The 23,461-nt window shown below is 38.0% G+C and overlaps 1 protein-coding gene across 19 annotated transcripts in view; it reads right to left on the bottom strand.

The window, feature by feature from the left end:
- Cadps2 (Ca2+-dependent activator protein for secretion 2) overlaps positions 1 to 23,461 on the bottom strand; it is a 578,403-nt gene that overhangs the window by 172,169 nt on the left and 382,773 nt on the right. For all 19 annotated transcript variants that reach the window (XM_030255458.1, XM_006505111.2, XM_030255457.1 and 16 more), the window contains exon 9: positions 9,031 to 9,097. In XM_030255458.1, the coding sequence (XP_030111318.1) occupies positions 9,031 to 9,097 (67 nt within the window). The remainder of the gene's footprint in view (positions 1 to 9,030; positions 9,098 to 23,461) is intronic.

A 23,461-nucleotide genomic window follows, 5' to 3' on the forward strand; every position in this document is an offset into this window, starting at 1 on the left:
TCTCAAAACCAAATAAATCCAAAAACGTCCCCCACCCCATAGTAGAAGACAGTACAGTAATTTTGGGTGGTGAATTCTTCTGCAATAAACAAAACACAATAATGAAAGGTAGAGGATCAATGCTGTGTGCACACTAGGGACTGTCGACTCTCCTCGGATGCTATATCCTTATTCATTTGCCTCTGACCTTTCCCTATCACATAGGCTATTTCTTACCATATCTTTATGGGTACCAAAGAGCACATGATGTTGATGTTGAGGGTGCTAATTGAAAGACTTTACAAATTGAAGTATAAATTGACAGAAACATGAAAAAAGGGCCAAACATCTAAAAGAAGTTTTAAATATGCTATTGTTCTATTTCTAATGAAATTATCCAGGAAAGAATGTACCATAAACTTCAAGATATTGTTTTATTGCCAAAATGTTTCTTTCTAAAGGATTTTACAAACATCATTTATATGTTCATAATACATGTTCATATATATGTGTATATATATATATATGTGTGTATATATACACACATATATATATCAAAAGTGTGAATATTTATGCCATTTAAGAACTAGACCTTAAAAGCTGCCAGAAGCTATAAAATGAAATCACTCACAATAAAGTTGTTTATTCTTTATGTAAGTTGAGAAATAGACCCAGGTCCTTTTTAATATTCATGATAAACATTCTATTTCTAGCTGGATTCAAATAACAAATCAGCCTTTAACAGTAGGACATACAAAGTCTCAAGCAACAATGAAAGGATCTTTAAAGAAACTAAAGGGGAAAACCCAACCTTCCAGCACAGAGGAGTGACCTTGAAATGACAGACTATTAGAAGGCTTGTTTTATTTCATATCTTATTTAAACATCTCAAAAACTTCCCAGCAAATCCAGTCTCCTCTAGTGACTGGGCCTGCAGGTAAAACACGGGGTGCAGATGGGAGAGTAACAGAACACCAGCGGTGAGCAGAGCTGTCTCTGACAGTGGGAAACCTGAGCCACTAGACAACCAAGAGCCTGCAATTAGGTTTTGGGCAGCTGTGGGCTCTGGAAGTAAGGTACTATCCATATTAGTCTTCTGAGTCACAAGTTACTGCTTCGAGGCAATACCTTGACCAACATTTCATGATCTATTTGCTTAGAATCCCAAGAGCTCTGACTTTATCTGTTTCTTTTACAAGGTCATGCTACATCACATCTATTAGGACAACACAGTAAGGAATATATAGTGCACATTCAGGTAGTAACAATGGTAGCTTACTGTTTACTAACCAGGACCTGGACCAAGGGTGACTTCACTGACAGGTCATCTACAGGAGTCAGGGGTTGCCCTCCTCTGTCCACTCTCAGCTGGACACAGTCCAATAAAATCTACTTGCTCTGCTCTGTAGCAATGAGCCAGGGGATTATTTACAGATACAGGGGGGTCTGATGTATTCAGATCAAATATTTTCTCATAAGCTTCCTGTTGTATTACTGTACAAAGCTTATATAGTTTTCTATATTAAAATTGAGAAATCCCTACAAGAGAAGTGCAGTAATCATAAACGCTTAATATTCTTTACTCAGTCCAAACAGAACAGATTTGCTGGGAATTGGGGGTTGGGGGGATAGACTTTAATCCGAGGACAGCCTTAAGTCTGGTTCCAGCATCATTACTTTCAACAGGGCACTTTAACTTATGTTGTTGTGGTTCCACATGGTGTCCGTATCTGGGATAGGAAACCTCCCATTTTGTTCTTAATTGCCAACCAGCTTGCCACCTGCCCATATGCACACATGTAGGTGCTAACTATGAGATTTGAGAGACCATAGCATTCAGATTTATATGTGCATTACTACTGTGGGGATCACATTAACAGCTGGCAGCTTAGCAACTGCCACCATCTAATTTTAGTAAAGATTAAGGCTTTTAAAATCCTTAGCTGGAGATGTTCTTGGCAGAGGGCAAAGGTTCTGCTGGAGTTATTTAAAAAAAAAAAAAAAAACACAAAACCTCAGAGCTTAATTTAATCAAGGAAAATGAACATATCTTCAAGATACTGACAGATTTGAGGGGAATATATATATATATACATATATATATATATATATATATATATATATATATATATATATATATATGTATATATATATATATATGAATATGATTAACTGTCTTGGCCAAATGGCATAGTGAGACTTAACAATCAAGTACCTTAAATTCCTTAAAGAAAGGAAGGGCAGTCTTGCTACAAAAATGTTCAGTATGATCTGCATATACTCGCTTACTTAACAAATAACTCGTCACTTTCTACCTATGTTTGATTTGGTGCTAAGCAGATACCCCAAAATGAGTAAAACATAAAAAAATTATATGTGTTCACAAAAATATTTTAACTGGATTCAAATGTTATGAAAAATTAAAACAATGCTGTGACAAAGAGGTGGAAGGAATTTTAAATTGAGGGGAAGACACATTTGAATATTCAACCTTTGAAGTTAACAGTAAACTCACAGGGAGAATGAATGAGCACTAGGTAAAGAGGGCTAGCATACATTTCTACAGAGAGGCTTGGGGGTGGTCAAACTGTCTGAGGGAAAACAGGAACTCTCTCTGAAGTTCATAGGCACAGAAATCCAATGAAACTCATATTTTTAGGTACCACTGGAGGAGGGTCTGGAGCTTTTGAAGATGCTAAACCTTTTTCCCAGCAGCAGTGATACAGATTTTTAGGATGGTAATTGCTGATTGGTGATAGGAAGGCAAAGGCCAGAAATACATAAGATCTTCATGGTTATATATGACTGTAAGTGCCGTGGGGGTCCCTAGAAAGACTTAGGCAGAAGGGTGTCTTAATGAGTGTTGCGTGCCAGAAAGGTTCTTTTATTTTAAATGTTTTTTTTTTTTGTAAATTATCTTTTATTAGATATTTTCTTAATTTACATTTCAAATGCTATTCCAAAAGTTCCCTATACCCTCCCCGCACCCTGGTCCCCTACCCACCCACTCCCACTTCTTGGCCCTGGCATTCCCCTGCATTGGGGCATATAAAGTTTGCAATACCAAGGGGCCTCTTTTCCCAGTGATGGCTGACTGCCATCTTCTGCTACATGCACAGCTAGAGATTGTCAGCCTATGGACTCCAGCTTTTTTCTGCGTTCACTTTCACCATTCTCCTTGTAACCTATTCTCCATAGGCAGACAACGGTGGTTTCAGCTCATTTGATGGCAGAGCAGATGGATGTAAATGGATATAAATGGAACACTAGTTTTGATAACGGAAAAAGCAATACTTTATGATTGACATGGAGGTAAGGAAAGAGAAGAATCAAAGGCAGGCCCTAGAGTTTGGTTAAGTATGCGCTAACATAATTACCTAATATGTTTCATGGAAAGGTTTGAGAAAGATCTCAAAAGAGAGTCTTTACTATGTGGTAGGCAAACTACTGTTTTGAAAAATGTCAAGAGGCAGATGTACCTGAATACTTATCCACTGTGCTATATACACACAAAGTATTTCACAGTGAAGTTTTGTAAAATTATTTAAAGCCTATTGAACGACCTACACAAACTTAATGAAGACCACAGAACAGAAGGCAATACTTATTCCCACGTCCTCTGCTCTTGTGCATAGCTATGAGAAGCATAAACAGGAAAAAACCAGACAGTGCCTGGATCTGAGTGTGAAGAGAACAATGCACAATGTGTGTTCATTCTTTATGAAGAGGGGCCACAGGTAAAGGTGAATTTCCACATTGGGCCAGAGCCTCAAGCATGCAAGCTTCCTCAGTGTGTTAGCTCCCCCTCACTTTATCTTGTCAGTCTTCCTTGCAATTTTTTTTGTTGTTGTTTTTCGAGACAGGGTTTCTCTGTAGCCCTGGCTGCCCTGGAACTCACTTTGTAGATCAGGCTGGCTTCGAACTCAGAAATCTGACTGCCTCTGCCTCCCGAGTGCTAGGATTAAAGGCGTGTGCCACCACGCCCGGCACAAATTTTAGCTTTTGAGATATAGGTAAATATTCTTATTAGTATACATTATAGGAATTTTCAAGATTAAATGTACTGCTAACATTTTAGGGTAAGTCATAAAACTCCTATAACCACCTTAACTGTTTGTACAAACATTCCATGAAAAGTCCTAATTATCAAATATGAAGGTTAGCTTAAAAATAAACTCAAAATGAAATATTATTTTGCCCTCATACTTTGATCCAAATACACTAGATAACAAATGATATTTTTCCATATTCTTCATTATGTTTTGAAAGATTAAAATAAGGGGCAAGTTAACAAAATGTTTAGCTGTAAAGACAAAATGACAAATGAGAAAAATCACAGCCCACATCTGGGAAAACACTTAAAACGCATGTGTTCTTCAAACATTTATAGTGTTCTTTAGCACCATAAATATCTAGTACCTTAGACACAGAAATTTCATTTCTATGGGAGTATTTTTACATATATACAAACAATATATGAAAATTATATATTTTTACTTTATCATTGTAGATTTAAAAACCCTCTAAGCAAGACAAATAAAGGAATAGATTATACTATGCATCTAACTTTTCATGTAAAATAGTTATCGTTCCATTTTAGAAGAGAATGAAGAAACTTGTAAAATAAAATCAATGAATAATCCCACTAGGAATGGATGTGTGCTTGTCTATATGAATTTAGAGTGTCCTACCAGCAAGCATTTCTTGGCTACCTTTGTGCAGGAGAATGGAGGAATATTGATGGGGATCTTTCATTTTTCTACCCTAAAATCCATGTGTTCATACAATAAGCATGCTCAACTTGAACAGAAACATTCTGATCTTTGCTGATGAGACAACTATGCCTTTATCATGTCAAACTTTCCAGTTGCCTAAGCAGACAGCCAACATCCTAGACAAATGTGCCTCCCACTGTAACCATCTTCACGTTCTCTATGCACTAGTATCCCACATGCCTGCGAGGGAGTTCGCTGCATTAGGTCCTCCACATATTCTTAGTCCTTCAAAAATCATGAGGGAAAGAGAGCTAGTTCTTCAGGTTCAGCTGACAGCTTCCCCACAGCATCTTCCTGAGAAACACTGCTTCTCGTGTGCTTATAGCATGTTCTGATCGCTGCCTGTTTACATCCTGTGCCAACTCAGCTGATATGTAATTAACATTATGTCTTGGTAGCCTGCTGTTGTTTGCAGCAACTTCAAGTCATGATTCTGACACATCCACAGCAAGCAGGGAACACTTGACACAGGGCCAACACAACATAGATGTATACTTTAGTTTTCCTTGGTCACACAGTCAGTCGTTTTCCTAAGCCTGGGCTCTTCAGGCCACCACTCCAGGGTTACTTCCTTAGTGTGGCAACACTGCTTTGTACCTAATGGTACTAATGACCCCCGGTGATCTTTAGGTTATCTGTTTATCTTTAGATGGAGTGTGGTTGTGTGCATTTACTTAGTCATTTGCCATATGGAACAAGACATAGGAGCTTTGCCTCTGCTGTCTAACAGCACAGGATTTGCTTGACTTCATCTCATACTAGGCTAATTTTGAGAACATTACATAATACCCCTGCATACTCTATCTTATTGTGCAGTTGGGGAATTGGACAGCAACACCTACTCTGGTGGGCTTATTTTGAAGAGCAAGTAAGATCATGCATTAAAAGTGCTTTAGGCCAATGCTCGCCACAGGGTAATCACTTAATAACAATCAGATTAGATACATAAATGATGTGTTAGGACATAAATACCTCAGGAAAACCTGGACTTATCACAGAAATATACAAATATCTGTCTTATACAGCTATTTGAATAAACGTTAGAGGGCTGTAAGAGAAACAATTCAACCTAGTTAAATTAAAAAAATAAATGTTTCAAACCAAAGAAGAAAATATATCCTGAAGCTGATGACCTGAAGAAAAATTGTTTCAAAGATATCCAATTCTTATTATAATATGAATTATAATATAGTATCAGAAGTACTTTATATCAGTCATGCTTTCTTAAATCTAACAAATACTACAACATTGGGGAAACATAAGAAAAATGCATAAGAAATTTTAATTTTGGAGAGATCTTAAATATATTCTTCGTAATTGTTCTTTCATCTTGAACAAAAATTTACCCTCAATTTTAAAACACAGTCTCTTAGACAGTTATTAAAATAGATCTATTACTGTAAATACATCAGGGTTAAGAGTATAAAAAGGAATTCAACCCATGTAGGAAACTAAACAAATACCCAACATTAACAAATAATTTGCTTTCTGATTTTTTGACTCTAATTTAAATTGACATTTTTGCCTCAGATTTTCATGTTTATACGAGTCTTTGAAAAGTCTTTTCACCTCAGTGGCTCCTCGAGTGCTCACTTGGAACAATGACTTTGCAGCTGGCCAAACCTGACTCGCAATCAATTTTTATGAGTACAAATTCTTGGGCTGATGGCTAGGTTTCCAGCTGTATCACTCACATAATCCACACTCACACGTGGTGATGAGATTCACATTATCACCAGAGCACCATTGTGCCGATGGCAGCAGCAGACACAGCAGGGTATACTGTCCTCCCTAGGAAAAATGTCTCCTTCACCTTTCAATAATGCAGCCTGCAGGTATGGATGTACAAGCTGTGTGCAGATAGAATGAGAGATGTCTTTAAAAACACTAATAAAAACTACCCTGTTCCTCCCAATGGGTCACTCTCATCGCATCTCCATACATATCCATCTTGATTTCAAAGTGAGTGCTTTCAATTTGTCTTCCCATTACATTTGGAATTGGAAAGAAGATTCAATTGTGTTCGAAACTTCAAAAAGTTGTCAGAGTACTGGCATATATATATTTCAGACATTTAGTCACAGAATTCTTTCTCTCTGTGTGTTCACATCTATCTTTCTATCTGTCTATCTATGTATGCCTAGATATATATCCATATCTAGCATGTATCTATGATATGTAACAAGTATAATATACTCAAATTAATTCAAGGTATAAGAATTTTTCTTATATTTAAATTAATAACTATGTGGATTTAGCAACTACTTTGATTCCATTTTATATTTTAAAATAGAGCATATATTTAGTTATCTCAAAAACTTAATTCCATATTTCATGTTTTCAAAGCCAAACCATTTTATGAATTTGGCATTTTCTAATTCCTCTGTCTATTTTTAAACTGTAATAAATAATAATCACAGTATATAATTTTGTGTTAAGATTTTGGATTCATCTTACTAATTACTAGACAATAAGATAGGTAGCAAATTATACTCTTAAGCCATCCCATGATTCAAAGCCTTAGCTCAGTGTTTGACTTTTCTAAGTCAGTCTCTAGAATCTTAATTTTCATATTTAACCAACAAATACAATGGGAACTTTTAGATTACTGCCATTTACCAGGTCGTCTCACTAACAAATGCCATCTGCCCAACATTTAAAACACACTTTAATATTTTTCACACGTTTCCACCAGTGAAGCTCTGTGAGTTAGTTTAGTTTGCTCAAAAGTAGTTTATCCTCCATATCATCTAAGATTATGGAATAACATGTGATCCTATATAAATTCATGAAACATAACTCAAAAATAAGCAGCTTCTTTTCCCCTTGAAAAATCAGTGCGATGCTTCCTAATGAGGTGGCAAAGAGGAATCACCATGATAAACCTGCCCAGGTAGATGCAGATGAGACATCTACAACAGGAACACAATTAAAATATCCAGAAGAATTTACATTAGAATTTCTTCATAAATATATTTACAGTGTTGTGCCAGTTTAAAGGCACAGCTTGAAAACTGCAGAAAATATTTAAGAGGTTTGGCTTAAGTGGAGGAGAGACCACTGAGAACTGGGGGCAGAGAACCTTTATTCAAGGCAATTATCTGTGCTTTAGATCAAGATTGGTGTGTGTGTATGTGGTGTGTGTGTGTATGCATATGCATACACATGTGTATACCTTTTATTATGACTCTAAGCCATGCAAGACATGTTTGCACTTTAACTAAGAATAAAATGGATTTTGATGTGCCATGGGACATCAATAAACTAATTTTTCCCAGCGACTAATGGAATACTGTATCTCTAGAAAACATCAAATGATAATTTTCCTCCCCTGGCATTTCCCCACACCACTCTGATCTAGCCCAGTTAAGCTTGCCTAATGTGTGGCAGGAATCAATGAGATTTTACAAGCTTTTCTGTGTTAGGATTCCAAGAGTGATTCTCTTTTTATATACTTCCGCTGAGAATGAAATAGTTTAAATTTACCCTGGAATGAAGCGACTATTTTGAGAGCTATGCTTTAATGTAAGTAGAACTTAATGATTGTCCTATGAACAAAGGTTGCTTATGATTCTAAAAGGTCAGGCGAGCACATATTCCAATAATCTATATCCAGAATCCAATCACTGAGAAATAGGGTGGACAATTTGATTTAAAAGCACATTTATATGAACACGTAAGAGACATGACATATTCATATAAAGTGAGAGAGCAAATGGACCACAGATTATTTGCACACTACCTGTAGACTGTAATTCCCACCCACCCACCCACCCAAAGAACTGTCTAAGCATCCTTTAGATCCTTTTAGAAAGCCTTGATTGGCAACACAATTTCTAAATTATTATTTTTTTTCTCTTCTACACCAACCAACTTCATGGTGGCACTCTGCAATGACTATTGAATTTGATAAGGCAAGTAGTTGAGGACACAAAGAAGATGTCAAAGGAACACAGCTATATTTCAGTACACCAGCCAATAAAGAAATGTATAGTGAAAGAAGGCACAGAAGGTCCGGGATCTTACTATAAGTCGCTTGGGTTGTTGTGTGATATAAAAATGTCATTCGTGCTGGCGTATAATGAATGTACAGCCTCACGTCCAAACAAATTATTTAAAATCGTCGTCAGTTTGAATTTCTTTTTTTCCAGTTTTAATTTCTAATACTTATTTATTAGAAGGAGACATGACACAAGCAAATGACTGATACAAACAACCAACAGAGGGAGCGTCATTGTCAGAGAGCCGTTACTGAACAGGAAAATAAAGGACTGACCTGAACGAGAACAAAGTAACGCTTTTTCCATCTTTTCCAAACCTTCTGTCCAAGGGCATACAGGTACCTGGTAAGAAAAACAAGCAGACAGTACATAAATAACAGCGTGGGTCTCCATAGCTATACACCTTCCATAGGTATTTATAGGACCAGCCTGCTAAAGGCAAAGGTGAGTTTATTGGAAATGAGGGGCAACGTGCAGCTTCTGGGTTACAAGACGACTTCGCTGATTCTCAACTCCTGAAAGGGAATTGATTTATGTGGCTTACGGTTTGTCAGTCCTTACTACAAATGGAACGAAGTAGGAGTTAGAAAGGATAATCAAAGAACCAGTTGGAATTTTATTTCCACGCCTGTTTCTTAGGAGATACGGAGGAACTGGCCCTGAATTCTTCAGTGCTCAGATGACTGGCGCTGATGAGTGTAGTCTGAGAAGGAGGTGGATACAGCACCAAGAGCATGGGGTTAAAGGTCATCATGGTCCAGCTGGGTGACCTTGCCATGTCTGCACCGATTCCATCCGTTTCCATTTCTTTGCCTACTAGAGGACAACACTAGGTGTTCCTATTTCCAAGGTCTCTGCCAGCTCTGTCATTTTGAGATTTATGTGGCTTGTGGAGACTCTCCACTGAACTTTTTTTTTTTCCAATATGAAACTTAGCTAATAAAAAAAACAAACCGAAACCAAACCTTAGTCTCCTTTGTTTAGCATCATTACAGCTCTGGCTTTTACCTTTGCATGATACTTGTAATCCAACTGAAAGGATTAATTTGGCCATTCATCTAAATAGAACTCCTTTGCTGCGTGTGTTCATACATGTATGAAGGTGAACATACATGCTCTTGTATGTTTGAGTGCTCATGAGACCAACCTCAGGGGTTGCTCCTCAGGTGCTGTCCTTTCCTGTTTCTTAGACCAGCGTCTCTCCCGGGCCTGGAGCTTGCTGAGTAGGTAAGCTGGTTAGTTGAGCTACCTGTCTCTGCCTTCTCAACTATGGGATTTAAATCACGTGAAATCAGGCTTAGCTTCTTTCCATGTGTTCTAGCCACTTTGCCTACTGAACTACCCTGCCTGGCCCTCAGAACATAGCATCTGTTCTTCATGAGTATAGAAAAGATGTGCTGAAACAGCCATGGAGAAAGGGAAGAAATAAAAATTAAGGAAGCTCGTGGTGGTGGGTGAGGTGAGTTATTATGAAAAGACATCATGCAAATGATGCAACGTAACATGGTGGAAATATAGGGCTTGTTTTAAAATTATTTTTTTTCCAAATCTTATCACAATTTGAGTTTGAAAGTAGAGGCTTACCAGCATAAGGGTCATTCAAATGTACTTAATCTATGCACAACCCAAAGTAATAAAGAATGTCACATCTAAGACTTTGTCATAGCTGCAATTTCAGCTTAAAAATTTAGCTTCTGCCTCACAACCACTTCCTTTTACAAAACAAAGCAAGCATACCTTTCTGTTTCTTAAAAAATTCTAAAAAAATTGTTTTCACAGAAATTGAAAGGTCATGAAGGTCTAGTGGATGAATAGATACCATCTTTAACACCAGTGGGAATGTTAACAGAAAACCCTTCTCATGAGAAATAGCATGGGAAAATATAGAAATGCCTAACATTTTATTATGGAGTTACTCAAGTAATAAGCAGAGTCACAGAGAAAAGTGTAAGCTTACCAGGACACATGGCATTTTGTTACTGAAAATTGGTGACAAGTGCTCAAAGGTGAAGGCTGTATTTACTAAATGCCATTGTGGTATAATCATAGGGAAATATTGTTTTGTCACTGAAATTATGACATTGTTAAAGTTAATAAAATGTAGAAAAATGTACTATATGAAAAGGCTATGTGAAAAGGGTGAGCATTTACTTTTTTACCTATACTTAATGATTTGACATCTCTGAGAACCAATATGAAATAAATATTCTAAAAATTAATAAAGATATTTCCTGAGAAATGAAATTAGGGAAGACATAAGTTTCCTTATTCTTTTCTTTTCTACAATATTAGAATTAGGATAAAGAACTAAGGAGCTATTAAAAGTTCAAAAAAAAACTGGGCTTTTGCATTGAAAGTATCACTCAAATAGCCCAATGCATTATTCATTTGCTTTCAGACACATCAGCGAAATATGGTGAGTTTCTCTTTGACAATCCAGATGTACCTAAGATCATTTCATGTGTTTGTGGAAGCAATGTGGACTCAGCTAAACCCTGGGTGGACATGTGGGCTATTCTTGTTCTCGCCCGCCCGCTCCCTGTTTCTTCCTGAGTGAGGTCCCCTAAACGCCCTCTCTTTTAGCCTCTAATTTCTCGTCTGTGGTTATGGGGATAGGTGTTCAGCTGCTCTCTTTCTGTCTTCTCTATGTAATTTCCCTCCTCTGAAATGCACACATCCTCATTCCTATTACAGGGTTAACAACAGTGACCCAAGGAGCTTGCTACTGTGGACATGATAGATGCTTAGTGTAAGAGGGCAGTCGCAGGATGAGTAGTTAATAGAGGCTCAGAAGACACAGAGGGCACTGGGAATAACCCCCACCTGTGACCACAGCCTGCTTCCCAGCTCTCCCAAAGCATCTCACGTTGCAGAGCGCTGGGCAGATGGGTCACACGCAAGTGAAAGTGAACAGGGAGATACATGGACCGTCATTACCACATGCAAATTAGCATGAGGGTTATGGCACTGTAGGTTTTCTGTGAGGAGCACTAACCAGCCGAACAGCATGCAAAACGACCGGGGACAATGAATTTAGAATAACAACTTCTGGTTTCTCTGCAGATAGACAGCAAAGAAGGCTAGGCGAACACAGACAGACAACATTTGGAGACCAGTGAAAAATGTTCCAAACCTAAAGAACGAAAGAACATTGTGTACTAGAAAGCAAGATATTTGGATGTCAGACTTTGAAATGTTTGTGCCATTGCACTATGAGAGTTTGTCCAAACACATACATTAAGGGACAATTGGCCAAACACATCCAGACATGAAATGGTCCCGAGAATGTTATGAGTTCTACGCATAATAAAAATGAAATAACAGTTAACAAAGGGCTACCAAGAAGGAAGTGTGGTAAACACTATGGAAAAACCACACACTGTTTTGTCTTTGTAAACATTTCATATTAATCAAAAAATTATATATAAAATGGAAATAAGTGAAATACTTCAGAAGATATATTCACACTGAATAAAGAATATGTTAAAGTTTACAGGTGTCTTGTTTTCACTATAAACATGGGCTTTGGGATCGAGTTCCAAGGCCTAGCTCCCTCTCCACTGATACTTTTTCACTGTATAAAATATATTTAAAAGTAACAAATGTATAAAAACCCCACCAGTTTACCAATATTGCTTCAAATGAAAACTTAAATCTCACATAGTAAGAAATGATTAGGCTGACATTAAAAGGGATGATACAAGCAATAGTTAAAAGTCAGCATCTTGTGGGCATGACTGCACTCAGTTTGTAGAATGCCAGGTTGCTAGTGCCCACCCTGACCAGTCTTTCCTCCTACCCTCAGTTGTCTGTGCTTCCGTTTCTGACTCCACACTTCGTCACGCTTTCTCCAATGTCACTGGAATTATATAGCACACAGCATTATGTCCCTTCTTTTAGAAGAGCACTTGAGGGACTGATCCTTCTTATGGTGTGTACCAGGAGTCTGTTCTCATTTATTGCTAAGCCACATATGCCACCGTAATGTATGTAGCATTTTGTTCTCAAGCCTCTGCTTATGAGATATAAAGATACTATGAATATTTGGGCTATGGTGTTCACATGTTTTTGTTTCATGTATTCTACTGGCCAGAAACTAGATTGCTGCATTATATTGAAAGCATATGCTTAAGCTATGTGAGAAATGGCCGGACTGGTCTTCCAAAATGCCTGTGGTGTGCTGCATCACCACTGGCCGTGAGTGAGATGGCACCTTACTTTCATAATTAGAAAAAGCACTGCTAAGAAGGATTCTGGGAATATGGTCATTCCAGCTCCATAGCTACTTCTCCTCATATCACTAAACTGAACACTCAGCACAAGGCAAGGGTCTTCAACTCTTTGTATCAAGTGTAACAGAAGACTCCCCGAACACTTTGCCAGTTAAATGAGATCTTCAGTTTTCAAGGCCCTTGCCATGGTTAAAATTCAGAAGAGCCTAAAATCATTACTGATAGGCGTTGGGATTACCTGAAAAGGTTGGAGTTTGGAGGAGTGAGGAGAAGGAGTACACATTATTATCATATAAGAACTAGGCAGTCTATTGACCAGAAAATATCTTACAAAAATCAAAACCCATTCTCTCTCAAATCATCTGAAGACCTAGTATGGCTGTTGGCCATCCTTTAAGGTCCTCATTTTTAAAATGTCTAATGTGAGGTGCACATTATTTCTTTTATGGTATCTAAATCCCAAAAGGCTGTTTTAATTTTAAATATAAGACATTTACCCTGAAATTATGTTTTACTAGATAATATGTGTGGTGACATACATATTAATGCTGGGACGCTCCTTAATGTGGAGAGACAAATTACTCTCTCGACTGTGACCTAGTTATACTAACTTTTAGGGAGTTTGTATACAGTAAAGGACTTGGATTCAAATAATGATAAAAGACAACTTGATATATTTTTTATTGATGTGGAAAGAGTCTCAGAACACTACCGTACGTACCATACTCACCAATTATAGCCGCCTGGTCCTGTTCCACAAAACTATGGCTGATAGGTTTAAGTATTTCACATACAGTGGCAATATAATTGATTAGATGGATCCTTCAAAGTTATATTCTTGTTGTTTTAAATAGTAGTATATTTTAAAAATCAAGTTTACATTTCCTCGTCATTTTAATTCTGAACAAAGTGGTGTCTTGTTGCTTTAAGAAACAGGGTTCTACAAAACAAATATGTGTGTGTGTGGGGGGGGGGGCTATCAGTCAAACTGTACTTCATTCTGAAGGGACAAAACTTCCACAGAATACTAAGGACCTGCTGCTGGGTTGTCTCTGAAGCTGGAGTCTTCCTTAGTATTTTGAAACTTGCCAAGTCATTGCTGGCTTCCCATCTCAATAATAAAGTTGTTTTTTAAGAGGATAAAAATCAGATTTGCCAAATACGTGTCAAAATGGCAAGTATACACTTTTATCTTGGTGGCAACTTACAATCTAACAATAGGTATTTAGTATAACATCAGTGTTCTCAGATAAACTGTAGATTTTTCTACTTTATTTTTAAAGTGAAAGCAAATGTATTTATTAATTAATTTGTTTAGGGTACTCACATTTACTTATTTTTCAACATCTATGGGATTTGTCTTAAAACACAGCATTTAAAATATTTCAACAAAAGTGGTTTTCATGGCCATGCAACATATTCTACTTCCCTTAGGACATGGTCTTAGGGAAAAGGTCATCTAGCTGGAGTTGTATGTGGTCCAAGAATTAAGATGCTTCAAAGGAAATATTCTATTGCACATTGCCTATGCTAACACCAAATATGCAGCTAGTCCCCGTTGAAATGTTCCCAGGGCACCACAGTACTCATATAACTAGAGTATTTTGGATTACTTGAAAATAACTGCTCAAATACTATTTAAAACTATTTGCTTTCATTGATACGCCCAACTTAAGTATTAAGAAGTTGCTCTCTTTGAATACAAAATTATCAGCTTAACTTTAAAATCTTCTCTTCTTACACTGGATTAAGTAGCAAAGAAATCAGCATCTATGATGCAGTCCTGGGGCCTAACACAGAAGCACAGAGCCTTGGAGCATTTGGTTCATTAGCCAGTCTCAACACCTTGGCGCTCTCGGAGTCCCACCGCCTCAGTGAGGGACATTTCTAATAGACACAGTAATTTTTTTCCTCAAGAAACAATAATCACTGTCAAGAGGCAAACAAACAAACAAACAAATACAAAACAAAACGAAAACCCCAAAACTAAACTAAATTAATCCTAATGCTGTTTCCTGGCCTATGGCGTTTACTTTGGGGTATTCAACCACCCAATGAAGTCATATTACATCTTCAAGTGCCAGAGTCCAAGATTTTTTTTTTATTATATATCTAAAATATGCTGCTAGAGGGAAGTTTTAAAAGAAATTAAAATGACAGTGTTTGCCTACTTGGGCGTTTTCTCTCTCTCTCTCTCTCTCTCTCTCTCTCTCTCTCTCTCTCTCTCTCTCTCAAGCTTCAAGATACAAGAGGTTTCTACCCATAACATATGCAGCATATTTCAGCCTTTATTTTCCTATCATCAGTTTGACCTGGTTATTCCAACATCTCATTAACAAGTGGACAACAACCTCACTGGAAGCAATGTTGTTTTAAAAAGTCCTCACTTAACAAAGCAGGTGAAATATGAAAGACAGATCATGGCTGCTTCTCAATGTTTTCTTTTATGAATCAACCTAGTCGTTACAAAAAAACCTCTCAGAATGTTCTAGGCCAACAAAAATAAAAACTTCTTTGGACATATGGCAACCACTAACTGTATGTATGCTAGCATTAACTGTATGCATTATGTATGCAGCAACAGATCTACATAACATGAAGTTTAGTAAAAAAATAAACTTTAAACAAGACAACAACTGGAATAGTAGCTCAGCTTACAGTAGTTTTTGTTTGCCAAGATTGCCATGCATAAGAGTATTTACAATGTTGTCTTGTACAATATCTCTTTGAATATGTACTTTAAAAAGACAATTTAAAAATACAACAATCTGTGAATTATCTTCCTTTAAGCCAATACCCTTGGAGGAACATTTTACTAATAAGTTGAGGATTTTTTTTCTACAAATACAATGTATTTCATGCTGATATACATATAATAAAAAGTTAATGAAATCTGAAGAACTAATTTTCTAATCAGTCTTAAAAATTGAGTTTTATTTCATCCTCTAACACAATGCCCATGAACTGAAGCATGTGGTTTCTTAGTAAGGGCATAGCTAACACTGTACATGCCATGCTTGAGACAGAAAATGGTTACAAGAAAGAAGTGGTCTCATTTAACCCAACAGTTTAAAAATACTTCATGAAATCTTTCTAACTTGAAGATTGTTCAAAGAATGCTTAAAAAAAAAAAAAACCAAAAACTCCAAACATTTTACTAAATGTTGTAGTTTAGTTTCAATTAGAATGGTGGCATACAGTCCTAATGGAAAGGAGAATATGACAATTTATTTGCATAGAGTCCATGCTGTGAGAGTTCATGGTTTTACTTTATGAGGAAAAATCATCACTAATGAATATTTGAAAAACATAATTGTATACAGAAGATGGGAATTATTCAGTGCTTGGGGAAAGAAAGGACATTACTTTGAGCAGATCTCTTATGCGGCCAGCTCTCTATTCAAAGAAACAGAACAATCTACATGTTGAATAATAAAAGCTTTTCTTCTACAAGGCTTCATTTTTTTTTTTCAAGGAAAAATACAGAAAGAAAAAAAAATCAATATATAGAGTAGTTTAGTCCTGGAAAGGGCTTTCTTAAAGAGAAACCTCAGTCAAGGTTGAAAGAGCAATTAATGCAGGCTCAAAAAGCTGGGCCATTCTGATAGAGTTCGGTTAACATGTGGCAGAAGTAATCATCCACTTGTGAAAATGATTTTCGGTTCATTCTCAAACACCTTTCAGACACTCATGATCCCATTTAACTGACAACAATACAGGCTATCTTTGGGCACCATTGCATTTGATGTGAAAACCAATAGGGACCAAAATGCCCTCAGGCACTTGCAGTCACCAGCCCCCTCCCCACCCACCACCACATTCTCTGCTGCTTACATAAAAGAAGTCTTCCTTTCACTACATTCTTGCTTTTATTTAACCCCACAAGATTAAGCCTTTCTCTTATTTTTTTCTCTTTTGCTTCTTTGGTTTTGTTTTCAGCCAAGGATGAGAAAAGAAACTGAATCAAGACAACATTGTGGCCAGAGCCTCAGGAAACCTAGAAGTAAATACTTTCTAGTTGGTTTTTCTTTATACTTCCTGTATTTGGACAGGGATGAGTATAAAAGAAAGGGTCTTCACCAAACAAGAATATCTGACGGTTGAAAGGAAGTTAGGGCTGAGACAAACTGAATAACTTCTAATGTTGAGCAAAAAGTTACGTTTCTATGATATATAAACAGGAGACAATGACAGAGGAGAGTGAAGGACACTTCCTCTGACTTTACTTAGGCAGTACTCTGTTGAGTCAGCAGTACCGAGCAGTCACTCCTTGTTTTATGAGTTTTACCTTCTAGTTAAACCTCAGCTGGAACCGCACTTTAACAGCTAGTTGTAGAAAAATACTTTAATAGATCTAAATGCAAGGCAAACAATCTAAATAAAATTGTTTCAAGTAGTCTTTCTCTAAGAAGATACATTTTAGCCAAGTGTAGTGGTCCTTACCTATAATTGCAGCAGGAGGCTGAAATAACAAGACTGAGACTATGAGCCCAGCTAGCTCTGCAGAGGGAGTTCTAGACCAGTCTGGGCTATTTAACAATAGCTCTCTTCAGATAAGAAAATTTCAGAAGAAAGAGTATGTGCTAATATTTATCTTTGCTAAATGGTTAATGACATCCTTTTAGAACTCAATTCACAGGAAAAGAAAATGTCCATGTACACTTTTAATGGTCCATTTCCTTTCAAAGGTAAATGCTTGCCAAGTTTTCTGAAAAATTATTTTTCATTGACAAACTTGTATGTATTTATAACAGAGAGCATTGTTGAAATAAGCATGTAATATATATAGAATGTCTAATTGAAGTTAATTAATATTGTATTGTCTTACTATATTCAGCCATAGAATGACTATTTCATGAAGGCATGATTCATTGTTTTCCCTAATGTCATTGTTCTTCTCCCCCTGCCCCAACCCCCATCTCTGGAAACTTCACTGCTTTGTTAAATGCTAAGAAAAAGCTACCAAGATTTCCAAGACAGTTGTAGAATGTCTCAGAAATAGTTTAAAGGGTTGAGGGTATGTGCAGTTTAGCCCTCCCCAACTAAGCCAGGCAAGCTGCCTTTATCCCCAGGAAGAGTAATGGGACTAGAAAATCTGAATGTCAAGCTGGGGGCCCAGCTTGACATCTTTCTGAAGGACATTCTTGAACACATGACTCCCACATACCTGATACTTTAATGAAAATTATTGACTGTTATGTACTAATAACATCTCTTTAGGGTACAATAGAATATGATCAAATATGGCTGAACATCATATACAATACAGGCAATCAAATGTCTAGGCTTCTGTTGTTTTCCTTTCTATAGATGGAGATACTGAATTGCCTTCTTCACACTCACAAGTTTAAGAGAAACAGGTACAGGAAATGTCTGCTTTCACAACTATACTCTAACAGTGAGAAAAGAGCCTGGGATTCGGTGTGTTCCACAGAGTACACACGGGGTCAGAGGACTCCGGGAAGCATTAGGAAAAGAAGGAAGTTTGATGGGCAAATAAAGATGATACTGGGTTATGAGAAACTACACAGGTTCTGTATGGAGCCTATACCCGACACTGCCAGTGAGACAAGGAGAACGATGGTGGGCGACAATAGTGTACACTGTCTCTCAAGAACTCAAGCTTTCGCACAGACTGTGCTGTGGGAGTCCTGCTCTCTAACATCATCTTGGGAAATTAAGCTGGACCATAACCACAAATAAGCAATACAAGTCCACAGCTGAGTTTTCAAATTTTGATTAGAAGGAACTAATATCCCTGTCAAAGGTAGACACTTTCCCACTTAGTCTACTAAGATTTGCGTCTGAAAAAGAAGTAAGTTTGCTTTAAAATCTGGTCCATAATTGCTGTGTGTTACACATGATTCCGGAACATCCTTCATCTCGGCTTGGTTTGAGAGCTCTGAAATTTTCCTAGGCTGACTCTGTTGATTTGTATTTTTATGACTTAGTTTACAAAGCCGTTTATTTCAACCCCTTCTGGTGCTCAGCATGTCTCACAGATTTCCTTTCCAACAGCCTTGTTCTACCTAACTATGAACCTTTTTTGAATTTCACCTCGTTTTTATGCTTTGTGGCCAATCTTATCTGCAGTCAAGGACTGTGGAGCTCTGGTTCAAGACCCTGGGGTGCTGAACAGCAAGATGCCCTGGCAGATTTTCCAGCCTTGACATTATAGCTTGCTTTCAGCGTGCCAGGCTCTGTCCTGCTCCCCTGAGAATATGTTGTTTTGATAAGCTGCCCACAGCCCTGGCTTTCCTGGGGTTCACGTTAACCTTGCTCCTCCGCTCTTTTCATACATTCTGAAGACTGCTCCCATTTGTAAACACTGCCCGTGCTGGGATCCTTGGACACTGCTCATCCCTTCCTGCCACACTGAGCAACCCTTTGTTCAAACACTCTGGGTTCTTGCTGTTCTTCAAATTGTTTGCATGTTGTCTTTCCTATTCCAGCAGCCTGGCACTTCTTAGAATTCCATCTACTTCCATATTTATTTAAGCTGAGTTACTGTCTCAGTTTCACAATGCCTACTTATTCTCATCCCTTCGGGTCAAGTATACTTTTTGTAGGTCAACCTGCAAAATATACTAAATAAAGTCATACACATTTACCTCCTGTATTAGATAGCATGAGGTTTTCTCCATTGCTGTGGCCTCTGTGTAACCTAACTAATGGCCATTACCTGCACAAAATGACCAACTCCTTTGGAAAGGGATTATGTCCAATCTGAGTCACTACTTTCCCCATCACTGATGCTGGGTCCTTATGTGGCGCATGCTCTGTAAGTATTGATGAACGACTAAACGGCTATTTCTACCTTGGGCATTAGGGATAATTATAAAATAGAAATAGTGTCTAAAAGCAAACTTTTGGTAAAAAGTATTTATGACCCACTTCAAAATAAAATAAAATAAAATGCCTTTGCATTTTCCATAAAACTGGTACTTATTTAGAGTGAGAATAGTCACATGACTTTAGCGTCAGAAGGCTATCCTAAAACTAAAGTTAACATAGGAGATCTAAGCAAAAAGAAAGCATCTGTGACTGTAGTTATAGAGAGTTTCTGGAGTACAGTGAGCCTTATATCCTTATTCTACCCCTACCCCCAAAGCGACTCTGATGGCTTCAGAATCCCTGATGTAGACAGCTTCAATCTCAAGTATCACAGATGGCTCTCCATCAGAATCAGAGGATATTCAATGTCTAAAGACCTCAAAGTGACAGCAGAAATTTAATGTCCACGTGTTTTAAAAGAAAATGGACATATATATAAACGTTGGGATCTATCTGGTAGCAATACTGGGCTTCTCTGTCCAAGTACTGAACAAATGAGGCAGTTGGCCGATACATGATAAAATACTGGAATATGTGGCTTATTTCTATCAGAGATAGGCTTAAAATTTCCAGTCTTATTAGATAGACAGTCTAGTCAAAGACAATGCTGTATGGAACTAAGCATAGTCAGATTTGGCCCATGAGATATATACAGGGACAGGATCCCGTATTTATGTATACAGGGCTTCTATATAAAGGGCTTATTTTTGCTTTGTAGTTAGCTATCCTTCAAGGAAGGCATGGCCACGGAGGGGAGAGAGCAAGGAGGCAGCAGGAGACCACTGTAATGCAGAAACCTGTGTCTGGAAACAAACAGATGCAGTTTGAGTTTGGTTGTTTTGTTGTTGTTGCTATGCAATTGTTTTTGTTTTTGCAGAATATAGATGAGTGTGTGGCAATGGATGGGGAGGCTGCATAGCTGGGAGGGAAGGGAGAGAGATAAACGGAGCAAGAATGGTTTCCGCAGGCTCTTGTCAGTGCTAGAAAGGGAATGGAAATAACTGCCTAAACCGTAGCAGAATGGTATGCAGCCAGTGAAAAGGCCTTTCAAGCGACAGAATAAACCAAAGGGTTGTTAGTGGTATTAGTAATAATAGGACAGAACAATTTTTATACTGGGGGCTAGAGAGATGGCAGATGGGCTAAGAACACTTGCTGCTCTTGCAGAGGACCCAGGTGCAATTCCAAGAACCAGGAAAGCACCACCTTAGCTTGGAACTCCAGTTCCCAGAGATCCGATGCTCTCTCCTGGCTCCCACAGGTAGCATGCACACCCAGGCACATAGACATATATGCAGACAAAACATCTATATATGTAGATATAAAAATTACTCCTGTCTGGTGAATAAGAGGAGACAGCCTGGGCTACTAGTGTTTATTCAGCACATGGAAGGCTAAAACAGAAGGATTAAGAGTTCAAAGCCAACCTGGGCTAAATGAGTTCCAGGCCAACATGACATAAGCTCATCTCAAAAACAAACAACAAACAATCCAACAAACAAATTAAAAAAAAAACCACGTAAGCAAACCAACGCAGAACAAAATGGGTATGGTGGTGAAATCTTTTAATCTTAGCATCTGAGAGGCAGAGGCAGGCAGATCTCTGTGAGGTTACAACCATGCTGATCTACATAGCTAGTGGCAGGGCAGCCAGGCCTACCAAATGAAAAACTGTATTTAAAATAGTACAGGGGAAAGAATAGCTAGATTGTTTTAATGTTGTACTCTGTGTGCTACAATAGATAGTCTTCATCTCAATAGTAGACACACTTAAGCCCTGTGTCCCAGGGAGTATTTCAGAGGTTTATTCTCAAGCTGCTGAGACAGCTTGACAAGTAAAGGCACCTGCTGCCACCTTCAGGACCAGAGTTCAATGCTAGGACAAGCATGGTAAGAGCCAGTGCTCTGGTCACCATGTGTGTGTTGTGTCTCTTGTGCATACTCACATACACACACACACACACACACACACACACACACACACACTCATGCACACGCATATGCGTGCACACAGTCAATGCCAAAGTAATCTTCTTAAATAAAGAATGAAGTTGAAAAGTGTTTCTCAGCCCTATTTCATTGAATCCTTCAAAAGTTACACTAAATATTTTTTAGAATATTCATTTTTATGTGTCTGAGTATTTTTCTTTTTTCCCTTTTTAAAAAAATTATGATTTATTTATGTATATGAGTACACAATTGCTCTCTTCAGACACACCAGGAGAGGGCATCAGATCCCATCACAGATGGTTGTGAGTCACCATGTGGTTGCTGGGAACTGAACTCAGGACCTCTGGAAGAGCAGTCAGTGCTCTTAACCACTGAGCCATCTCTCCAGCTCGAGTATTTTTCTTGCGTGTATGTCTGTGTACCACACACATGCCTGGTACCTGCAGAGGCCAGAGATGGTGTCAAATCCCCAGGGATTGGAGTTATAGACAGTTGTGAGCTGCCATGTGGGTGCTAGGCCCAGGGCACTTTACAAGAGCAGCCAGGGTTCTTACCCACTGAGCCATCTGTCCAATCCCAACAAGGGAAATTTCTAGAGACCAGCTTTAGCTTTCAAAGCTACGAAATTTCTTACATTCACTCTATTTATCACCCAACCCCAAACAAACTAACTGCACACTATTACAGGAAACTCTACTTTGAAGTTCAAGATTCCTCTCATTTTCTGTGCAGGAGAACGAATAACAAAGCCAACGGTAACAAGAAACCTGCGTCCGAAGGGGTTCGAATTCACTTCTCTAGGTTCATATGTTTTTTTCCTCCTTTAGCTTAAAGCTCAATAATGCCATGTTTGTGATTTCTGTGCCTACAAGTCTGTAGCCTGTAGCCTGTAGAAATGAAATAAAATGGAAAATGAAATCCAAAGAGTCAACAGAAAAGAAGAAGAACAACCTTTGACATCTATCCAACATTTCGGCATTTCAATGTCAGATAGCTCTGACCTTGTGGTAGCTGTAATTACCACATATCACCACATATTAAAGCTGCTCTATATTAATTCAGTAAAGTGTCTTGACAAGCTTGAGATGTCCAAAATGAACTGCCACTTCACCTCCTTCTAACCTCTTATTTTTGCATTTTTGAAAAGAAAATGTCTTGGTGACTCCAGTCTGTAAATAGTGCTTCTTAACCCCAAGTCTGTAGTCAATAGCTTCTATTTGTGGGGAACGCTAGCGCCATCTAGTGGACACACGCCTCACTCCTTTTGTCAAATGATCTACGCAGCTGCCTCCAAAGATGCCCTGAAGTCACTCCTCTTACAACTTGGGTATAAAACCTGCACTTTTCTCTTCTTTCATTTTAAGGGATTTGTGTGTGCAAGGAATCAGTACTTTTTCGAGGACTCTAACATGCATTAGTTCAAATAACTCAATATTTTCACCTCAATGGAACCATTTTAGAGTCATATATTCATAGGTCAAAAATGGATCTAATGAGAAAGAAACCCACCGTTGGTGACTGAACCTGTCGCTCAGTGGCTTGAGCGAAGCTATAGGTTCAGTCACTACCACCTACACAACAACTTAGCTGCTAGGACCATGCTGAGCAGAACATTTATTTCACTAGCTATTAAAAAGCATTCCGGGTCCTAATTTTAAAATTTAACCATAAGCAAAACCACCTCCTTTTA

This window comes from Mus musculus, chromosome 6, assembly GCF_000001635.26.
Source record: "Mus musculus strain C57BL/6J chromosome 6, GRCm38.p6 C57BL/6J".
Classification (NCBI taxonomy): Eukaryota; Metazoa; Chordata; class Mammalia; order Rodentia; family Muridae; genus Mus; species Mus musculus.